At 34.9% G+C, this 7,383-nt stretch overlaps 1 protein-coding gene and 1 long non-coding RNA gene across 3 annotated transcripts; one reads left to right on the top strand and one right to left on the bottom strand.

Moving 5' to 3' along the window:
- Positions 1-1,812: 1,812 nt before the first annotated feature.
- Positions 1,813-6,808, bottom strand: LOC117319843. Of its 2 annotated transcripts, XR_004530850.1 has the most exons (7): positions 6,549-6,808; positions 5,372-5,912; positions 4,557-4,620; positions 3,803-4,116; positions 3,247-3,547; positions 2,657-2,907; positions 1,813-2,279 (listed from the first exon to the last, which is right to left on the bottom strand). It is a non-coding gene; the product is annotated as an uncharacterized LOC117319843 (long non-coding RNA). The 2 variants fall into 2 exon arrangements; XR_004530847.1 differs by lacking the exon at positions 5,372-5,912 and having other exon boundaries at positions 6,549-6,792.
- LOC117319832 lies at positions 4,777-6,541 on the top strand. Its single transcript, XM_033874561.1, has 3 exons — positions 4,777-4,962; positions 5,111-5,185; positions 5,374-6,541. The coding sequence occupies exons 1-3, from the start codon at positions 4,867-4,869 to the stop codon at positions 5,986-5,988; spliced, it is 786 nt and encodes a 261-aa protein (XP_033730452.1). The 5' UTR covers positions 4,777-4,866; the 3' UTR covers positions 5,989-6,541.
- Positions 6,809-7,383: the final 575 nt, after the last annotated feature.

The raw sequence follows: 7,383 nt of genomic DNA, 5'->3' as shown, positions 1-7,383 counted from the left end.
TCCACGAAAATTAAAAAAGAATGGAATTTAGGGTTGAAGTAAACTGTTCGTCAGGACTAGGGAGTGAAATAAAAAGACGGTTAAATTGTGAAATGAGAAGCGATTTAATAATATGGATTCTACCGATAGGAGTCAAAACTCTTCTTTTCCAGGTTTTAAGTAGTGACTTTAATTTTAATAAGTTTTTTGTCGAAATTCAGTTTTGGTATCTCATGTAAGTTGATATGGAATTTAATCCCCAATAGTGTGAATTTGTGTTTGCCCCATTGCAAATTAAGATCTGGTAGGAAGGTATCATCGCTGAACTTTTTACTACCTATCCAGATTACCTTTGTTTTTGAAACATTAATTTTAAGACCAGAAATTGTAGCGTATAATTTTAGTTCATTAAGGTAGACCGACCCTTCTGTGACGTCACAGACATGAGTCCGGCGATCCGGCGATCCGGGTCCTTGATTATATTCACGAATAGTTACATCTGGTTTAATTTTCAAGTCAGCTGGGAGGTAAATGTTTAGGTATACAACAGGATGCGGCCAAGAGGTAAAAGGGGTCAGTTTTGTAAAACTAAAAGACCAGGTAAGGCTGATGCTTTCAATGAAGTGAGGACATAAAGATGGTCCATTGAAAACAAGGACAGCGCCGATGTATCGCATCATGTGCCTATGTGTGACGACCATATAACGTTAGTTACAGTCTCGGCGGAGAGGAAGAGGTTAGAACATCTCCAATTTATGACAATATAGAACAAGAGAACACTTCATGGCGCACGGGCCGACGCATAGTGGAGTTAGAGACTTTGGCCGATGCTCTAAAAGCATGTGCACTTTAATTTGCGGCAACCAACAATTATGTACTCCATCTGTCAGATTGTATAACGTCAGTGTACCCAAATTGATACCGTACCCAAATTGATACCTTAAATGTAAAAAACGCTCCAAAATCGTCGTGAATAAAATGTGCACAATTTCCCGTTCATGACGTCACAATGGCATTATTTACCGTTTATTCAACGTATTTTTCCTGTGTGCAGCTGCTTAATTTCTCCGCAAGAAGATTTTGAAATGGGTAAGTCGGTCCAATATCTATGCTTCCCGAACCATATGACCATGCGACAAGTGTTTTTCTCATGCCTTAGAGCACCTTTAGGCCTAATCAAAGTATATTTTGTTAGCTGGTATTCTCAAAAAGCTAAAACAGTCAACATAATCGAGAAAAACATCGTTGAACCCCGCTAGAATCTCAATTGTCAGTGTACCAACAACTAGACGGGTGTTGATTCCGCCATCTTGCTTCAATTGCTCTGCGCATGTCGACCTTTCAGACAGGTGTTTGAATCGGACAGTCATAAAATCCGGATTTTTGTCGATCTAAGAGTTATTCCCCTTACGTCGCAAAAAATGTGTCTGTATTCAATGATCTGGCAGTTGTTTCCCTCTGATTTTTTAAATATAATTTCCAGTTTAAATTTACAAAGAAAAGTAATTTGGTTATTTCTCAAATTGAACATGCCACTACATCTTGAACTTTTTTGAATACTGTATAAAACTATAACTTTGTTTAACTAGATGCTGTCTTGTGTTTTTGTACAACAATTTCCAATTACTCATGTGGCAGGACGTTGCAATTGAATTATATCTGTAGTTAAGATTTCAAGCATTGTAATTTTACATAACAAATACATGATAGATATATATGAGTTGATGGGTTTTAAGCATCACATACAAAATAAATCATAAAAAGTTTCAGATTTAATACATCTTGATTGTACACAGAGCATAAACCACATTGAATCATATAAAAAATAACACATGGCTTCAGATTTTTTTTATTTCATTTATTCAGTAAAATACAAGGAATACAGTCTATCACAACTGCAATCTGCAGTAAATGATGTTAACAGGGGCATCCCAATTAAACGGGCAGCTAAGAGTCACGGACTGAGCCATATGACTGTAAAACGTCATGCAAGAAATTTGTTGAAAGGCCAACTCATAAGAGTGCTTACAGCAGAGGAAGAGATTCACCTCTGTACATATCTTGAATATTGTCAAGAAAGATCACTGCCACTGACATATAAGATGATCAAACTGTTTGTACGGGGTATAGTTAAGAAAAAAGAAAGACAAACAACAATAGGAGAAAATGGACCATCCTATAAATGGTTTCGAAATTTTCTGAGAAGGCATCCAAATTTCAAAATGCGAAAGCCACAGACCCTTGATGGAGGAAGAGTTCGCATGTCAAATGCAACTGTCATGACTCAGCACTTTTCCCTTCTGAAAGAAACAGTACAGAGGCTTGGTAGGTGGAGAATATGTAGATTTTAAAAGCATTTAAATCACACTTTGTACTGAATTAAAATTTTGTTTACAGCATAATTTATGTTAAAAATGTACATTTCACATTGAAAAAAATAGCTTTGAAAATATGATTTATACTAGATCAATATATCATTGTTTGGCATTGCTACAATGTATGTTGTAAATTTCAAGCTTATGAACTGCCAATGGAATATATAAGAATATTACAAGTAATATTAGATTAAGTTATTTCACTTTACAACAAGATGCAAATTATAAAGGAAAATTTGCTTAAATGCAAATAAATTAAATTGGTTATCTTCATTCTGAAGTGTTTTGAAATGTGAAGTTACCTTTTAATCAATTCAGATATTGAAAATAAACCACACCTGGTTTATAACGTTGATGAAACTGGATTTGGGAAGGGAGTTGCAGCTCAAGACAGGGTCTGTATCAACAAAGGCCAGGCCTATACTCGACAGGTGGTCACTACGGCACATACAACAGCAACCATATGTGTGTCCGGAGATGGAAAAGTATTGCCAACTTTTGTAGTGTATGAAAAAAGTTTTCCAAGTGGAGCTTACAGAGATGGTACGTTTTTCTGAAAGAAAAGATAAAAGTTGTAACTGTAACAGCAAGTGACATGAAATGCACATGTGGTATCTTAATACCTCATTTTACTTAAATACATTTATGCTGTACACATATTACTGTTGAAACAATGCTATATTATATGATTGAAAATGAGACAAAATAATAATAAAAAAAAAAAAATCAAGCAGATCTAGTAACATGTACAAGTTCAAGTAAACAATACATACAACTTCTACCAAACTTTACATTATCCATATGCTTTAAATATCTAAATCTAACTGTCAGATAAAGAAAGTCACTTCAATTTCCAAACTTATATTATAAAAACAAGAAAAGAAAAAAATACCAAAAATGTGTTGTGAAATAAGGCATAATTTCATCAACATTCAGGAATTCCTGGTGACTGGCTATTTGGTACATCACCCAATGGCTACATGGATGGAGATCTATTTAGTAAGTGGTTCAAACAGGTGTTCCTGGTCCATGCAAGTAAACAACGTCCACTTCTCCTCATCATGGATAATCATGAAAGCCACTTGTCCATTGACCTTATTGAAACTGCTAGAGCAAACCAGGTGGAGTTGTACTGTCTCCCTCCCCACACAACACACTTGCTCCAACCACTAGATGTTGTCCTTTTTCGTCCACTGAAAAAAACAGTTACAGATTTAGCAGTTAGCCTTGGCTATGCCAATCCAAACCTTGTAATAGGAAAAAACAGGTAAATCTGAAGTTATCTACCAATCAAACATTTATAAGATTTACTAGGAATGACAAAAACTTTTATTTGATTTAAAATAAAGGTTATGATGTAGCCTATAATATAAAATGTTTCATTCGTACACTTAAAAATAATTTAAATCATGATGGTATTTTCACATTAAAAGTTGTATGTTATTTACCTATAGGTTTGCTCAGATCCTTAGAGCAGCAGTTGACAGAGTTTTCAGTCCACACTATATCAAAACGGGTTTTAGGAAATGTGGCATATGTCCAGTGAATGAAAATGCCATAGACAAGGACAAGCTTGCTCCTTGTGACCCAGAGTATTCACCTCAACCTGGTCCAGGGGGAGACAATCAACCAAGCTCTCCATGTACCAACCACAATGACCCCCTTTGTGAAACATGTGGTCAATTTGTCAGAGGCCATCCACTTGTAACCAAAGGCCTGATACCGTCTGAGCTTGCGGACATTTTCCTACCCATCATTGGAACTGTCAGAAAACAGAAAAGTACCAGGATAATTACAAAGTCTAGAGTAATTACAGGTGAATTATTAAGAGAAAGCTTTACTTCTGGAATTAATTAATAACATACATTTTCACACTATGGTTCTAAATAAAATCTATAGCACATTTTATAAAACCTAAATAAGTTTTAACAAAAAACCTGTCCTCCCTTACCCCACAGTCCCTATATTTTGGTGACTACCATTCAGTTGTTTTGGCCCCTTTCATAGAAACAACAGTTAAATGTCATTATAGGTTCCATAGACCTCTAAGCCCAAGTGAAAAACAGATTTTCTGGCCTACCTAACCTATCTTTCTCTAGCCTGTTGGGTGAAACACATAGCTATTTTTCAAATCTTATCCCTAGACAAATGTTATTTTACTGTGTTAAATTATCATGTTGTGTTAAAGGAATTAATCATTACCTCAATTTTTGTACTGATTTGTCTAAATAGGGGATGAAATAGTCAACCAACTGAAGGAGAAGGACTGCAAAAAGAAAAAAATGACAAAAGTATATATCAAATCAGCAAATTTGAAAATTATTAATTAAACAAAATAACATCATTGTGTAGATATATAAGCCTTAAAAAATCCCCTAACATGTAAAATCTGTTTAATACATCACCTTCTTAATTTATGATAATAATAAAAATATTTTTCACACATCTTGAAATTATCCTTTGGATTATTGAAGCAATTTCATTGAAATTTCTAAGAAATTTCAGTGTCACAATGGGATATTTTCAGGAAATCAGCAATACTAATGACTTACAGCAGTTAGACATGCCAGCATTACAACGTCCAAAAAGGAGAAGAAACACGAAAAAGGTAGATAATTAAGAACATGGCAAATAACATGGCTGTATTGTTAAAAAAACAGACTTTAAACTTGCTTGAAAACATGGAATATGAAAATTACATTATTTGAAGTCTGGTCCTCTAGATACCTTTCTCAGTTACCATTAACTTATTTCAGAACCAAAGAAAAAATCACAGCAGTGATAACATACAGGAGCTCGAGGATATCACAACTTCTTTCACGCATATGGAGGTATGAAATATTATTATAATGAGAAATTTGAGAATTTTTAAGTGTTTATTTCAATTCAGTTCATAACTTTACTTAAACAACAAAATCATGTCTGATGACAGCATACACTAAGGTATATATTCATTCAGTTATTTAAATGTGACTGTATTTTTGTCAAATATTTTATAAATTAAAAAATTTTAATACAGGAGAGTCATCCGATGATGTCTTCCATCCTTGACGAGGACATTTACACATGCCCAATTTGTGGAAAAAGAGGGATGACAGATGACGAGGACAACGGCATTCTGTGGGTTGGCTGTGACAACCAAGCATGCAGTCTTTGGTTCCACAGGGACTGTCTTCCAAGTGTAGACCATGCAGAGGTTGATTTGAGTCTTTTGGTTGGCAGTGAATGGTTTTGTTATATTTGTAAAAAGACATCTGTACTGTTGTCTGCTAATGAGTCGGTGTCACCTAATCAGTCTACATCCTCCTGCAAGTCTGTGTCACCTCATCAGACACCTCATCTGACATCAGCGTCCTGTGAGTCTGTGTTATCTATTCATCATGATCAGGCTGTCCTGAGTGCATCTCAATCCCTTATACCTCTGATATGTCAAGTGTGCATGTGCCATGAGTCCGAGACAAGTTTTGAGGACAGGTCACTCTTTTGGGCCTCTTGTGAGGAAAGTCAATGCCTTAGAAGCTACCACCAGATGTGCTTGCCGCCAAATGTTTATAGATCCTATGAAATGTCAAGGGTATCAGCGTCAAAGTGGATATGTGGTCATTGCCCTACATTCCGATACGATACACAGTAGACATCTACACAATTTCAAACCTTTAAATCTAAATGTTTTTATTATGATGACACAACAATTGATTTGTCATGTCTATTACTGCCCACTTTTTAACAGTTACATTGTAAAATAAAACTGATGTACAAAAATATAAATTGATTTGTAAAATTGTATGATAAAATGCTATGATAATCATTATGTACAGATGAAGTTGTATGATAGTTATTGTTCAAGTAATAACCGTTTTTGTGAGTGTAATTATGTAAATATTGATGTCAAATAATTTCCGAAATGTTTCAAATTTGTTTGAACTGAAAATGATTAATGTCTCAAAAACACTGGTCATAATTAAACCATGTTTCATCAATCTGATTTAGTTCAGTTTAATGTTGTTTTGAGTGAATATCTGCAAAATGTCTACCTGAAAACTTCAATGAGAAAATCGTTGAAGGCCTATAACTCTACTACAGTACTACCAGACCATGCGTTACCATGTGGTTCATGACACGTAACTTCATTTCAAATGTTTACAGTGAAATCAATGTGTATAAAGTAACAAATAGTACCAAAAGTATACTTACTTTCAAATTATGCAGTACAATCACAATTTTCTGCCAAAATGTCGGTTTGCATGGCATTATAGCCGCTTTCCTAGCAGGGTATCAATTTGGGTCCACGCACCTTGTTCTATACCGGAAGTGACGACACCTACTACCGGGCGTTCTATTAATAAACACACGCGTTGTAATAACCAAACCAACACACGGAGATGAAGTTCGTACTCACTCTTAGTGAAAATAAAGCTAATATTTGAATCACGATTAGCGACAAATGAATTACTAGGGTAAGTATTGGAAATTGGTATCAATTTGGGTACACTGACGTTAGGGGAACGTAAGTTCGGCCTTGCGCACTTTACATGTGATATATTGTTATTCAGAATGCGAGGTAGTCAACCATATTCCAACCGCCGGTAGACACAGATCAGAAAAAGGAGGAAACGCATGGAATGTAAACACAAAACTTGCAACATGCATTGATGGTATAAAAGATCTATATAAACTCTCACGAAATTTACGTTGACATTCGACAATTTTTCAAAAACTGAAACCCGTAAAATTGATGAAGATGTTAAGTGCCTTTTTACTCATATTCTGGATATATTATAAATATTGTATTTAACTGTAGGCTAATTATAAAGCACGTTTCTTGTGATCGGTCTAGGCTGGAGATTTCACTCCATGGGGAGCTCTCTACTAGGTTCGAGCAGTTTTATAAATAGATCATAACAAAAACGGACGACGGATTGACAAGCACAAATTCTTCTACTCTAAATACGATTTATATATTTATGATTGATGGTAAATACTCATGATCCTGTATCAGAAATATTTTTTGATATAAAAGGTTCCTTTT

The sequence above is a fragment of the Pecten maximus genome, chromosome 2, assembly GCF_902652985.1.
Source record: "Pecten maximus chromosome 2, xPecMax1.1, whole genome shotgun sequence".
Classification (NCBI taxonomy): domain Eukaryota; kingdom Metazoa; phylum Mollusca; class Bivalvia; order Pectinida; family Pectinidae; genus Pecten; species Pecten maximus.
The sequence above is the reverse complement of the archived record's forward strand: the minus strand, read 5'-3'. Positions and strand labels throughout refer to the sequence as shown.